This window comes from Falco peregrinus, chromosome 5 (genome assembly GCF_023634155.1).
Source record: "Falco peregrinus isolate bFalPer1 chromosome 5, bFalPer1.pri, whole genome shotgun sequence".
NCBI lineage: Eukaryota > Metazoa > Chordata > Aves > Falconiformes > Falconidae > Falco > Falco peregrinus.
In genome coordinates this window covers 83,552,022-83,565,927 of record NC_073725.1, presented here as the reverse complement: position 1 = coordinate 83,565,927, position 13,906 = coordinate 83,552,022, and the positions used below count along the sequence as shown (strand labels likewise).

General features: G+C 44.4%; 2 protein-coding genes across 7 annotated transcripts in view; one reads left to right on the top strand and one right to left on the bottom strand.

The window, feature by feature from the left end:
* The window catches only part of DNAAF5 (dynein axonemal assembly factor 5), a 31,271-nt gene extending 27,812 nt beyond the window's left edge, over positions 1-3,459 (bottom strand). For 2 of the 3 annotated variants that reach the window (XM_055805634.1, XM_055805635.1), the window contains exons 1-4: positions 2,894-3,459; positions 2,311-2,495; positions 1,343-1,467; positions 167-282 (exon numbers count right to left, since the gene is read on the bottom strand). In XM_055805634.1, coding sequence (XP_055661609.1) covers positions 167-282; positions 1,343-1,467; positions 2,311-2,495; positions 2,894-3,428 — 961 coding nt within the window. In that variant the 5' untranslated portion in view covers positions 3,429-3,459. The remainder of the gene's footprint in view (positions 1-166; positions 283-1,342; positions 1,468-2,310; positions 2,496-2,893) is intronic. The other variant, XM_005229084.4, reaches the window with a different exon arrangement.
* Positions 3,460-3,495: 36 nt separating this feature from the next.
* The window catches only part of PRKAR1B (protein kinase cAMP-dependent type I regulatory subunit beta), a 100,775-nt gene continuing 90,364 nt past the window's right edge, over positions 3,496-13,906 (top strand). The window contains exons 1-2 of one of the 4 annotated variants that reach the window (XM_005228962.4): positions 3,496-3,637; positions 5,943-6,126. In XM_005228962.4, the coding sequence (XP_005229019.1) occupies positions 5,950-6,126 (177 nt within the window). In that variant the 5' untranslated portion in view covers positions 3,496-3,637; positions 5,943-5,949. Of the gene's footprint in view, positions 3,638-4,666; positions 5,093-5,282; positions 5,387-5,922; positions 6,127-13,906 lie in introns of those variants that run through there. The other 3 variants (XM_055805636.1, XM_055805637.1, XM_027779237.2) reach the window with 3 other exon arrangements.

The following is a 13,906-nucleotide window of genomic DNA, read 5'->3' as shown; positions in this document are numbered from 1 at the left end:
ACATACATTTTATATATTCTATTTTGATATACACATGCTACCCCTATACATTAACTAATATTACATCTTGTAATGAGTATTACATATCCTGCTCTGCTGTCATTACTGCACTGCAGCTCTTGGGGATTATTCAGGAACTAAAAAACACTTTCAGTACACCACCTACCTCCTTTGGGATAATGAGATGGTGAAACACTAAAATCCATCTTATCCTTTAGATCTTCTTCATTCTCTTTCTCCCACTGCAAGCCTATCTTTTCCCAGTAAGTCCAAGCCAGTTTCCTAGACATAAAATAGAAGAGTTTTATACCATCATGCCCCAAAAAGGAAAACATTTTAAAATCAGACTTCCAGAAAACGTGACTTCTTAAATTCAGCTGGAAGGATGGGAAGCATTCCTGCCCTTTAACCTAGGTGTATTAACTTGAGAGTTTATGATGCTTTTGTACTCAGTGGACAGAAGTCACCTCTTCCAAAGGATAATTCTGTCTCTGTCTACTCCCCCATCTTCATCTCTTTCATACTTACTTGGATGTAGCTGTCCTGGTTTCGGCTGGGATAAAGTTTTCTTCTTAGTAGCTGATAGTGCTGTGTTTTGGATTTAGAATGAGAATAATGTTGATAACATACTGACGTTTCAGTTGTTGCTAAGTAGTGCTTACCCTAAACCAAGGACTTCTCAGTTTCCCATGCTCTGCCAGTGAGAAGGTACACAAGGAGCCAGGAGGGAGCAGAGCCAGGACAGCTGACCTGAACTAGCCAAAGGGATATAGGACGTCATGTGCAGTATATAAAATGCAGGGAGTTGGATGAGGGCTGCCTATTGCTGCTTGGGGACTGACTGGGTATGGGTTAGCAGGTGGTGAGCAACTGTATTGTGTGTCACTTGGTTTTGTTTTTTTGGTTTTTTCCCTTGGGTTTTATTCCTCTCTCTTTCTGCCCCCTTTTAGTTACATTTTTTTGTTGTTGTTATTATCATTACAATAATATTTTACTTTATTTCAATTATTAAATTGTTCTTCTCTCAACCCATGAGTTTTACCTTTTTCTAATTCTCCTCCCCATCCTACCAGGCACAGAGCACAGGGAGCAAGCGGCTGCCTCATACTGAGTTTGCTGGCTGGGGTTAAACCACAACAGTAGCATGAAAGGGCAATACAGCAAAAAAGTTACTTAAGAAAATGCTATTGTTTGGGGTTGAAGAAAAATCAAACAAACAAGAGTGGGGTGTTTTTTTTTTTCCTCCAAGGAATATATCTGTGAACATACAAACACTTGTACATACAACTACTCCTTAGGGGGCGGAAAAAAAAGAGAAAAGGAAAAAAGGTGTTCTGCTTACCCATTTTCAGGAATTTCATCAGTAAAGCTACCAAGTAACAAAGGGATCAATTTGTGGAAATATGAGTATCTATCTCGTAGATGCAACAACCATTCTCCAATGACAGTTGTTACAGCATGTCGAACCTACATGGATACAAAAGGACTATTTTAAACATGTCAAGAAAATACCAGAAAAATTAAAAGATAGTATTTGATTTTGGCATGTAAGACTTGGTAAAGTGCATCAGTAGTCTCAGAAGAAATTAGAAGAACTCAGAATTTCCTCACTTGCAGCAAGCACCTTAAGTAACAAACAAGGTATCATGCTCCCTCTTGTGTTCTCACTCTGGCTTAGTTGAGTACTTGCTGCACAAAACCACATCTCCAAGAAGACGACGAGATACAGACCTAACTCAGAAAACTCTATAAATTCTCATGGTTAAATCTCTCTGAAAATGTAAAAAATGTCAATTTCTCTGGATTTTAAAGCTTTCCAAGCACATCTCCAGAAGACAGTTGTCTTTGATCACTATAACAAAAACCTAGAGTTAAATAATGACTATACCCATTCAAAAAATGTAAATATTTTAGTTATGATTAAGTTGCACATTTTAAAATTACTGCCTTAATAATACCCTGTTTGTTTAGCATCTGAAAAGGCCGTAGAATGAAGTCCCAGAGACATTTTACAGAAGAATTTAAGATAGAATTGAAGACAGGCATTAAAACAAAAAGGTGCCTACAAACTTCAACAGCCTGCAGGATTAGACAGTGGCTGAATAGGTTACCAGCCTTGGTTTTCGATAGCTTTCGATAGTTGACAAAGCCTGTACATGGCATATTTACATATCTGAATTGAATGAATGAAAGCTGAAAATTAGAGGGTGGGGTGGTGAGAGAGGGAGGGAAATATGAAAAAAAACCACTCTAAAATATTTGAAATAAATCCAGGGAGGAAAAAAAGGAAAAAAAAAAAAAAAGGCATACCTTGGGAATCTCATCAAGTAACCTCTGGGCCAGATGAGACACAACATCATCCACAGACTTTCCATTTCCAAACTGTATCACTGCTCCAGTAGCCTGAATTACATCCACACGAACTCTGTAGTGCTGATGCGAAATTGTTTGCATTAGCGGTTTTATGAGAGATTCTGATTGCATATGGAAGTGCTCTGTTAGGGCAGAGAGACAGAAACTTCAAATGTACCTTTCTCTACATGGGTGACATCTTGAGCAACCTGATTTCTGTAACACTGTGAGCAGCAGTCCGATTAACGCCACTGTATTTAGGTAGCAGGCAGATTGAACCTTACGCCATATTAGAGCTGAACACTAGCCCACATGCACTCCTGCCACTATTACCCACATGTTCTAAGTGCTCAGCATCCCTGGCATGGTTCAACAAATCATCCAAGGCCTGCAAAGTACACCTGTGAGGATGTGTGCAACTTCTCTCGTGGTTGTATCCCTGCACGCTCCTCCCGGTCCCCGCCGCGGCCCTGCCCCCCCAGCAGCCTGCAGGCCCACAGCAGCCCAAGGCTCCCCTGCCCTGCCTGGCCCCAGGCCCCACCTGGCACGGCCTGGGCGCAGGCCACGGCGCACCTGCAGCTCTCACGCCTGACCTCGGCATAGTGGTCGAGGAGGGTGGCCTGGAGGATGCGGATCACATCGGTGAGGTAGGGCCCCACGGAGGCCCCGCAGCGCTGCAGCAGGACCCCCAGGAGCTGGACGAGGCCGAGGCGCAGCTCCTCGCTGGGCTCAGAGCCCTGCGGCGGGCAGAGGCGCTGGGCCAGGGCCGGCAGGAGGACGGGCAGCGCCTCGCCCGGCCGGTCGCCGTAGCTGAGCCCGTGGCGGAGGAGCTGGAGGGCGAGCTCCCGGCACCGCTCCGCCGCGTCCCCCACCACGCAGCGCGCCAGCGGCCGCACCAGCTGCGCCCCGAAAACCTCCTGCACCGCGGCCCCCGAGAGCGGCCGCCCCTGCAGCTCGGCCCGGATGGCCTCCAGCGCCCGCAGGCGCGCCGCCCGGCCGCAGTCGGGCTCCTGCAGGCAGCTCAGGGGCCGAGTCAGGGCCTGCGCCACCTCGGCCGCCTCAACCGCAGCCGCCATGCTTCACCGTCGCCACGGAAATACGGCGGCGTTGCTAAAGACGCGTGAGGCTTTTACGACGGCGGGCGGAGCGCTTTGCGGCGCGGCCGAGCCGGTGCCGCGCTTTGCCGTCCGGCGCGCGGCGGGGGACAGCCCCGCTTCACCGCCCTGAGGGGACAGCCCGCGCCCCGCAGCGAAGCACCGAGGAGGCAGGGCGGTAGTTTCAGCAGGTACGGTAGCTACCGCCAGCAGAGGGACCCGTTATTCGTATCACCCGGCGACAAAACGTGCAAACGTGAGAGAAAGCCCCGGGAGGCCGTAGGTAGTGGAAGGCCTGAGGGGAGAGGCCAGGCCAGCCGGGCGGTGCCCCCCAGGGCGGCACAGCTGCTGCGGACCGGGCTGGCACCGCCTGGAGGTTTCCACGGGTCACATGCTGCTTGCATCACTTCGGGGTTTACTCCACAGGGGTCAATACTGCAGTGGCAGTAAGTCACTGGTTTCTGTAATGGCATTATACAATTTTTAGCACTCATTTGTATTGGTTAATATGTATTTATAGTGTGTTCATGTTGTATTTATGTGCACTTTATGCAACACAACATTTTGCGTGCCATTCTGGTGACCTTGCAATCAGCACACATCAAGCCAAAAGGGCTGTCAGGGTCTTTTTCCTGACTAATTGTACTTAATTTAAAGTGCAATAAACTACAGAACTAATCCAAATTACCCTTTTAAAATACCCTTGTGTTTAGCAGCAAGGACTTTTATTCTCTTGTTACACTCTTCCTAGCTTGACTGTGAACCTTTGGGGTCCTTAATTCACCTTCTATTCTGTGGGAACCATGAGTGTGGATTCCCTGGGAACAGAGGAAATAGGAACGTGTGCTGGAGCATTCCTGATGGTGCGCTGGCACCTGGCCCGGCAAATGCGCTGGCCCGTAGCCGAGTCCCAGCTACAGCCACGCTCCTCAGGGGCCTTGCAGAGAGGTGCTGCTGGGTGCGATGGCTTTGCTCTAAGTACCCAAGTGATGAAGCTGGTGAGCCCGAGTTGCCCGAGTGGTCGGATGCAATGGGCCTGGTGGCTCATGGGCCATGTTCCTGCCTTGGCTCTGCAGCCCCTCCATCATGGCCAGGCTGGCTTCTGTGGCCGGGCCACCTCTCACAGCCGGCCCATCCTCTGTGCCCCGGCCACGTCTCACGGCCAGCCCATCCTTTGGCCCGGCCACCTCACGGGCAGCCTGTCCTTTGTGACCCTGGCTGTTGGCCTTCACGGCCAGGCTGTCCTTCCTGGCAGGCCACCTCTCCTGCCCCTGCTGCCCTTTGTGGCGAGGCACACGCCGCATGGCCAGGCCGTTCTCGGCGTGGGGCAGCCGTGCCGTGCCGTGCCATGCCGTGCGGCTCCGTGCCGCCTCTCCCTCGGAGGCGGCGGGGAGGCCGCGCCCGCCGGTGACTGACGGCGGCGGCACTTCCTGCGGGCGAGCGGCGGCGGGGCCGGAGCCTTCGTGCGGGAGCGGTGGGGAGAGGGGGGAGGCTCCCCGCGGCGCCCCGCGGTCCCGGCCGAGCGGCGAGGGGAGGAGGCGGCGGCGGCTGCAGTGCGGATACCGGCGGGGGAGCCCCTTCCTCCGCCTCCACCGCCGGGGAAGGAGAGAGGAGCCGCCGCCGCTCAGCCGGCTCCAGCCACACAGGTATTTACCGGCGCCCTGCGTCTCCCGGCGGCCCCGCGCTCCCTCCGGCGCTCCCCGGCAGCGCTGGCCGGGGGCAGGGAAGGGCCGATCCGCCAGCCCGGGCCCGGGGGATGCGCTGCCTCGGGCCCCGGGGGACGCCCGGCCGGGCCCGGGGACGCCTCCTCGGCTCTCCCCCGCCTCCCAGGGCCTGCCCCGCTGCCCTTCGCCCCGCTCAGCCTCTGCCGCCTCCGGGGTTCCGGTGTCCCGGCAGGGGCGGCTGGGAGGCCGGTGTAAAAACTGCCCTCGCTGTTGTTGGTTTGTAATGGGGCGGTCGTATGCTCGCCTGGGGAAATAAAGAGGGGTTGGGGGTTGTTTCCCTCCCCGGTTACCAAACTGCCCCCTCCTCTCCATCCCCGGGACCGGGAAGGGTGGTTTGCAGTGAAAGGGGGAGATGTTGGCATTTTCCTAAATCCTGCTTTTGTGGGAAACAGGGTTTCTAGTGGCGGCAGGGGGGTAGGGGAAGTCCCCGAGGGAATAGAAAAGTAAAGCTTTATGCCGTCATTTAATAGCTGTCTTTGAAACTCATGGCCTTGTGTGATTAATTGCACCGTTTTTTCCAAAGGTTGACCGCCATCTAGCAGTTAAAATGCCCTTTTTGTACTTACTAGTATGTTGGTCGTACAACAATGACACATTTCAGCATTTCCATGTACAACCCCAGAACATTAAAATGTTCAGAATTGATAGGTCTTGAATAGGCAACAGGCAACGTTAAAACGTCTTTCCTCTTCAGATCTCTCTGACAAAGGATTTGGGAACTGTCTTTTGTCTTGCACCATTTTCTTACCTAGGTCTGTTTTCTGTTTACAAGCTTGAAGATGGCTGCTGCTTCTTCCTGCAGTGTGGAAGAAGATGAGAGCCTGAAGGGGTGTGAACTCTATGTTCAGAAGCACAACATCCAACAGATTTTAAAAGAGTGCATTGTAAACCTTTGCATAGCAAAGCCAGACCGACCCATGAAGTTCCTCAGAGAACACTTTGAAAAATTAGAAAAGGTCAGTAATTTTCAGGTGACTTACAATTTTCCATTTTTAAACTGAAAAGGACTATTTTAAAAGTTTCAAATATTTTGGTACATTTTTCCTTTTTCAATTTTAAATTATCAGGCTACTGTTAAAAAACAGGCTGTTAGAAGAAAAAACCCCAACCATTTGTTTGCTGACATCTACTGTAATATTGGCTAGCTATTGTATAGAATTTTTTGTGCATAACACCAAGATTAAAATTTCTTTGTCAAACTGCCCTTGTTAAAAATAACCCGAAGAGTTATGAGCATACATTGCGTTATGACGCATGGTATCCTTAAATTTTTTATTCTATGTGAAAAACGAAAGCAAAAGATGCTGTTCCCTGTTTATTCCAGTGTCAGGTGATACGGTTTTCCCTTCCCCTAAAAGTGAACAAAATGAGGGAACCAGCAAGTTCTCAAGATCATTGAACCGTTTGCTGTTTAATGTACTGCTGTCGCCTGTCTGCATTGCTTATTCCAGGATCCTCCAACTAGAAATGCACTTAGACTTCATACGCTGTGACTGCCTTCAAAAGCAGCATAGAGGGGGAAATATTTTAGAACGTTCCCAGACAAATTCTTACTAAAGCCTATGGGTATCTTTTGGAGGAAGAGCATGTTATGTGAGCACAACTTTTCTCTGGGGTTGGGAGGGATTCCTCCAGAAGGTCCTCAGTCTACCAGAGACTTTATTTATGTACTTAGTTTTAGAAGAGGATCATTTGATTTTTTTTAAAGGAAACGTCTAAATTTTGTAGTCTTAAGATGTAAGTTTTATGTAGTTTTTTCCTTCTAGAGGCAGAATTCTGTAAGGAGATAGCGAGAACAATAATAACTAGTGAATAAATCATAGACCTGATATATTACAGGTGATACAAGCATTTTAAACGTCTCGTCCACTTTTCAGATAAAGTTTTGTATAAGTGAGTATATGCTAAATTTGTATAGCTTTAAAAAAATGCAAACATTGCATTCTGTTGGAAGCCCAAAAAAAAGCTCTGGAACATCAGAGAAGGGTAGGAAATAAAAGATTGGGTTTTGATTGTAATGCTTACTATTAAAAAAAATAATCTTAGTTCTGCATATTCTAAACTTCTGAGAGCCAAGGCCCATTTCAAGAGAATAAAATCTGTTGAATTTCCTTTATTGTGTTATGAACTGTTATCCATCTGGATCTATGTAATTCTGGACTTCTTGGCAAGAAGGAGGAATGATGGTTTTGCAAAAAATATTAAAATACGCTGTAGTATTTTGGAATGTTCTCCATAGCTAGTGGAATTACTTGAGTTGTTGTACTGGAGGAGTTTGGCTTTCTTGATCTAAACACAGTACACAGAATTGAGACAGGAAGGCAGTTCCTGCCATTGAGTAATGATGTATTCTTCCATGTAATCTACTGTTACTCCCCAAAGAACAGCAGATACAAGAATTCTGTAGCAGGATATTGAACAGGATGCAAATGCAGAAGCTGATGGATATTGCTTGTCTCAAAACAAAAGATGGTTTAGGAAGGCATTGAATTCAGTGAATGTTATGCTTAGCATGGAAGGAAAAAAATCTTGCCACTGACTCTCTAGAGCAGCCTTGGAGCTAAGCCTGCTGAATCTAAAGGCTTTAGGATGCTTCTGGAGATTTCCAGCACTGTAATTCTTGTTCCTATAGCAATTGAACTTCCTTTCCCAACCACCTCTGAGGACTTTCTTGAGATGAGTTGCACTGTGCTGTAGGATAGTATTTTGACTTGGTTGGTTGCATAATAACAGTTGAATGAAGGCTTGTAATGATAGAGAAATCATTTCAATAAGTTTTATTGTGTTTTTAGAAGACACTTGTCATACATAGGTACTTTGAAGAATCCTAATGGAATTCTGAATGTAGCAATTGCCCATTAGAATTTTATATGTGAATGAGCAATACACTGATGTGTCACATTTGCTATTAGCTCGTTTAATTTTGGTGCTGGGTGGGGAGAGGAGTGAAAATCTTTGGGTTTAAACACGATTGTCTAAACAAAGTCATGCATTTTGCCACCAAAGTGTGGTATTTTGGGATTATTCTTCAAACTCAATAAAATAGACAACATGTTCCACTGAAGAGAGTGGTTTTTCTGTCAAAAAATCATGTGGGCATTTTAGAGAGATGAAGTGTGGGATATTTTTTATGTGGTTAAAAAGAGCTTATGGAAAACATGTAGAGCTTGATCCATATCATTGTACTGGAGCTACCTCAGAAGTGAATACAAGAAAAAATTTGTTTCGTTTTGCTAATTCTTAGCTACATTTCATAAAATCAACGCAGTAAAGCAAGATTTTTTTTATCATATGCAAGATCAGACCAGATCATAAATGCTTTTCACCTTACTTCTGATGACGTCAGAGTTAGGCCCATTGCCTTCAGCCTACATCTGTACTGCTAAATGAAAAAAGGCCAGGGACTCACCCCTGACCATATGACACTAACTGCCCCCAAATATAATTCTTAGGTCTAATGCGTCTAGGAGCAGGTTTGTTTTGGCAGGAATCAGTATGAGCAGCTCAGAGCAGAGCCAGGGAATGAGCTAATAGTTGAGGGATGTGGACTGTCTTGGGTTAGTATTCAGGTCCATAGCTGGGCCATTTTTTATTTCAAAGTATAGACATGGCCTGAGAGGGCTGTAAAGTGAGAAAATGAATAAATACTTACGAATAAAGTGCTAGAGGTTGAGGTTTGATGTTTGATTCTGCAGTCATCGTTTTCAGCTGGAGAAGTGCCAAGGTTAGATAGAAACGCCTTATGCCTTTTGAAGTTTGAAGCTTATTTGTATCAAGTACAGTATTAAAAAACGTAACTCTGAAAATAATTGTACAAGAACTTTAATAGATATTTTTTCTGTTCACTTAATTCTGGCAGGACCTGCTTGTCTTAAGATGCCAATAATTGCTGGGAATCAGCCTAAGTTTTTATGTTCTAAAGTTTGCAAGTCGGTTTTCATATGCTGTGACCTACAAACTTCAAGATGATATCCTCTGATCACATTAACAGTTACTTTGTAAAAAGCTCTAACATTCCGTTGAGCACAGAAAAGAGTGGAAAACAGTTTAGATACCTGAGATTTTAAAAATTATGTAACACTTTCGTTTGAATAATTTGTTTTCTATTTCCCTGTGACTCTATAGGACCTCTTGTTGGTGGATGGGATGAGGAAAACCTTTCCCTTAGGGGTATTAATTGACTTTCTTAGGGTGGAGGAATAGATGTTAGCTAATAAAATGTGGCATTATTATAACAGCTATAGTTAGGTCCTGTTTACTTGAGAACTAAAAAAGGCATAGCCGAAGAAACAGGGAACCTGTCTTTTATCTCTGGTTCTTACCATATGTAAAAAAGTTAATTACTAAGGAATTACAGGCAAAGCCTTGTATTTTCAGCTACACCAAGACTGCAAAACTTTTGTTAGCATCAGGCTGTTTAGTGCTGTGATTATATGATCAGAGGTGGAGTTGTCTTGCCAGGCTAAGCTAGACTGTTGTTCAGCAGAAAAAAATTATAATAAAGAGTAGAACTAAGTAAGAAAATGGCACAGAAGAAGGGGAAGCAGCAGGAACCTGCAGAATATATTTAGGCATTACCAAGTACTTTGCTGAAGTCATTTTGCATGTAGTGTATTTCAGAGCAATGGCTTTGCTGGCTGAACCAGGTGTTTTTTGTTGATGCCTTTTGGACCTGACCTCTCTTCTGGTCCCTGCTATTGCCCTGTGCACATACAGGAAATACTGTCTTGCACGTAGTGAACTTACTCTCTTGAGTTGCTGTGGATTGGCAGTAGTTTTATGGATCCAGACTGATGCTGCATGTCTTAAGGTACCATACAGAAAGAGAGTTTTAGAAAAATCTGGATTCTGCCATCTGTAATTAAATAAAGCAGAATGAGATTATCTGCGTAGCTCCACCTACTGATATTAGACAGTATTGCATACAGACCTGCTCAGAAACGTCATGGCGTGTCACAGGTTTGCTGTAAACTAGCACTAAAAAGAAAGCATGTAGTAAACTACAAATTCATTACCGTTACTAAAATACAGTTTATTTATTTATAATAAAGAGGTTTAAAACCAAAGGTATTTGAGCATCAAAATTTGAACACCATGCTTTTCTTCTGCAATGGTAGTCTCTTGCAGTATTTACATTTTCTCACAGCAAGAAATTTTTCAATCACTTCCACCAGAACCTGTGCAAAACAATGAAATTCATTCGTATAAATACAACTGAGTATAACTCATTCCTTTAAGATAAGCTGGGGAGAGGTTATGGATTTGAAGGAAAATCCTACGGAGGAAAGACTATTGAAAAAATGCATTAACTAAGCAGTTTGATAAAGACTAGTAGGACAAATACTTTTGTATCTTTCAAAGCTTGCAAAGCAATTTGGCAGTATCTGCTTGGTGGTCAGAAATGTTGCTAAAGCATGTGGGAACATACCTGAGCTACCCGAGACGCTGATAGCAATGCAGTGGTGGGAGCACTGGCTGTCCTTGCTGTGTGACTGTGGTTCTGAGTAGGCTTGGGTGGCCTCTGCTCCTGCCGTTCCTCTGATATCAGTACCAGAGAGAGCTGGATGAAAATCAGCTCAGGTCAGACCTCTGTGGTTGCTGTAGTTGGCCACAGGCAGTGTTATTAGAGGTGACAGTTTTCTTGGAACAGGTAAAGGAAAAACTGCGTGAATTTATAGGACACTTCAGCAAACTTCCCTTAAAACAGGAGGTTTAGGAAGGGTGGAGGATAAAGGGGATAAGAGCAGAAAGAGAAAAAAAGTTTTTTCCTAAAATAAATATGATTATAAATGAAGCCATGCTCTTACGAGCTTATGCAGAACATGTTAGAGGATTGCTGAGCTCCCTGTTTACTTTGTGTGTCTACAGGTGTGAGTAGCTTTCCCAGTCTCAAAGTCAAAAACTCATGAAAATGGAGTGCAGTGATGGAATGAGAAGGGAAGTCTGTCTGGATGTCCTCTTTGTTTTGCATCTCCAGCTATCATGTTTTACATTCATCAGGATACTTAATCCATGTTAATCTTTAAGCATCTAAGTGGCTTTAAGGAAACAGGTTCATACTTAGCTTTAAACACATGAATGAAATACCTTGCCAAATTTGTGTAAAGTTAAAAATGGTGCTGGGTCAGGCACTGTTTGACAGCAGGTTTCACTAGATCACAGCAGACTTTGGGAAAGAAAATTCTTGATACTAATGGGCCTTTTCAGCTAGAAGCAGGTACATACACATATTTGTCCACAGCTGCCTGCAGCCTTTTATAGGCTCCCAAAGAGATGTAGAGGCCCTCAAGCCTTATTTTACCAATCAGTTTTTGAAAAAAGAGTTTGCCCGGGCTTAAATCCTGTCTGTTGGAGTCTGTGGCTGCAGAACTGGCTGAGTACCTACCCCCCTGCTTGTCTGCAGCTCAGCAAATCCTTCGCTAATCTTTTTGAGAGGCTGGTTAGATTATGTAGCAACTCTGCTCAGGCAAGGTAAAACTCCAGATTCAGGGATTGTGAGTGTTTTGAGGCTGTACTCCTGCAATTCCTTCTCATTCTCTCTGTTTTACAGTTGTCAGAGCTTTGGGCATGGCACTCTTGACAGCTACCGACCCTTCCCATTGCAACCGATTGCTTAGCGAAGGTGAGGCAGTAGCTTTTCTGGAAGGCACTAAATTATGTTCAAAGTTATTTCCTTTTATTTTCTTTCAGTTGTAGGGTGTGACTCGAGGAGCAGAGATTGTTAAGCTTTTTCTGTCTTCCCACAATAATTATTTTAAAACGAGGGGCATGCCAAATAGGAATGATAACAAGGAGAAAGACTATATAAAAAATTATACTAGTCAAACCAGATTTCCAATATGAGGATGAATTTTGATTTTGCTCTTTTTATGCAGTTAGTTTTCAAGTAATTCCTCATTATTCTCCTAAATGCAGAAAAAGATGACTTCTTATTTGAAATACATTTTTAATGCTGCATGAATTCATTTTAATTAGGCACATAGGATGGGGGTGGAGACTGTCCAACTGGACACCAGGAACACTGGGTGGAGAACTGCAGTTTTCATAGCAGATTTAAGGTTATTTGAAATTTGACTTTGTTTCTATTAAGAAAAGGACCTTAGATTTTGAAATGCTGGAGGCAGGGGAATTAATTGCTTTCTGGTGTGCTCTGCTGAGGTCTGCACCTCTGTGTTTGCCTGCTTGGCAGCCTGTGTTGGAGCTGTACCCTGACAGCTTTGTAAGCTCAAGCTGTTGTTCTGCAACTCCTGGGAGCTCAGCCTGCCAGCTCCATCACCCCTGGGCAAGACACTGGGGAACTGAGAAAGTGAGCTATGGGAAACTCGAAATAAAAACATGTCCATAATTATTTTAGCTTGGATTTATTGGCAAATTGTGAAGGAAAAAACCCACAACAACAAAACCAAACCAAACACTTAATGAGTTGTGAGTGTTCCACTGAAGGGTTAAGGGGGACACATGGATTCTTGCCTGAGCATGCAATTCATGTTGCTATCTAGCCTTAATACCCCTGTACCAATGAAAGTACTCACAGCAGATGGAAGTTGTTTTGGGTTTCAAAAATGAAATGCCTGTGGGGGGGAGGAAGATGAAAGGGAAAAAAAAAAGATGAGTGTATATATTTAAGGTGGGTAGCCCAGCACACATATTTTCATGTGTATTAACATCAGAGAAAATAAACTGAGTAAAATTTTATTGAGAAGTATAAAATATAGAAGTTTTTTAGACAATTTCCACTCTGAAATAATTGAAGGAACACAAGATTTTGAATAACCAACCTTGCTGTTAACATCACATGTGATCTAAAGGGCATCAGTATGCTTCTAAATGTGAAGGGGGCCTACACAACAGAAGTATTTTAAGGAGCAAAATGGCATAGCAGCATTTATGATTCCCTCTTTGTCAATAACCTCAGTTATCAGCTATCTCTGCCTATGCTCTGATGGTCTACTGCTGCCTCTTACATCTAAACCTCACTGAGACTAGTGTTTTTTTCTTGAATTAAGGATCTGCTGTGTTAGAAGGCTGGAATAAGAAATTAATAAGCAGCTTTAGCATTGCATATCTAGTGATTAGAAATTTCGGAGTGACAGGTGTTCTGCTTGTTGCTGAAACATATGGCATAATATTTAGCATTTTAGTTGAAATTATATTTATCTAGTAGAAATAGAGCTTTTCTGTGGGCATGTTTCTTCCTATGCAAGGTGTACTTGCATATATTGTTATTTGGCTGGATTTTAAAAATCAGTAATGTTGGCTACAGTTGTCTCGGATTATATAAGCTTTTACGTATCAAAAACATGGTCTGTGTTTTGTAACATAACCTCTGTTTACTGTGAGGTGTATGTAAGAAAGTAGGGAAGAGGTAGTGATGGGTTGAGACACAGCAAGACACTGGAGGGGAAGACAAGAAGTGTTAATATGTTGCAGGAGGTAAAAGTATGCCAGTGAAGGGGCTCAAGAAGGCGAGTGGTGCAGGCTGAGCAGTGGAAGAGTAGGTAGATTTTGGCAAGGGAATTTTGCCTAGATTGGAAATTGGGAATGAACTGAGGTGCAGAGAGGCCACTGAGGATGCAGTAGTATTAATGAAAGCAGTGGATTACTATGAGGTGGATAAATACGTTAGTAGGAGGGGTGGATTTTAAAGATATTTATCTTAGTGATGCTGTAGGAGAAAAGGTGGCATTTCACATCAGGAAGGCAGTGGAACAATCGTTGGGATTGTGTGAAAAGTCT